The sequence below is a fragment of the Nestor notabilis genome, unplaced genomic scaffold (assembly GCF_000696875.1).
Source record: "Nestor notabilis isolate BGI_N333 unplaced genomic scaffold, ASM69687v1 scaffold19889, whole genome shotgun sequence".
In the NCBI taxonomy this organism is placed as follows: domain Eukaryota; kingdom Metazoa; phylum Chordata; class Aves; order Psittaciformes; family Psittacidae; genus Nestor; species Nestor notabilis.
Window position 1 is genome coordinate 20,865 of NW_009945644.1, and position 601 is coordinate 21,465.

A 601-nucleotide genomic window follows, 5' to 3' on the forward strand; every position below is an offset into this window, starting at 1 on the left:
CAGTCACCCCACCACAGCCATGCACCCCACCATGGCCAGGCACCCTACAAGAAGTCACCCCAGCATGGTGGAGCGCCCCATCACAGCCAGGTACCCCACCACATTAGGACTTCCCACTGCGGCCAGGCACCCCACAACCAGGCACCCCACCATGGTAGGATTCACCACCGCAGCCAGGCACCCCACAACCAGGTACCCCAGCACGGTAGGGCATCCCAACATGTCCACTATGGTAGGGCACCCCATCACAGCCAGGCACCCCACCACATTCGGACTACCTACCATGGCCAGTCACCCCACAGCCAGGCACCCCGCTATCGTAGGACATCCAACCACAACCAGGCACCACACAACCAGTCAGCCCACCACAGCAGGATCCCCACTACGGCCAGGCACCCCGTAAGCAGGCAGGGGGACATCCCCCCCCCACACCCCCCCCTCATCAGTATCCCCCGATACTCACTGTCCCCCTCCACCTTCTCGGGCGTCCGGCTCCAGATGATCTGCCTGGTCTCCAGCTTCACCTGGAAGGTCCTTCTCTCCGGCCTCTGCGACTTCTTCTGGTAGAACAAGGTGAGGACGGTGCCCATCTCCAGGCAGC

The 601-nt window shown here is 63.1% G+C and overlaps 1 protein-coding gene across 1 annotated transcript in view; it reads right to left on the minus strand.

Moving 5' to 3' along the window:
* Positions 1-596, minus strand: part of LOC104412289 (1-phosphatidylinositol 4,5-bisphosphate phosphodiesterase gamma-1-like) — a gene marked incomplete at its 5' end in the record, with an annotated part of 19,631 nt that extends 19,035 nt beyond the window's left edge. The window contains 1 exon segment of the mRNA XM_010022956.1: positions 464-596. Coding sequence (XP_010021258.1) covers positions 464-596 — 133 coding nt within the window.
* Positions 597-601: the final 5 nt, after the last annotated feature.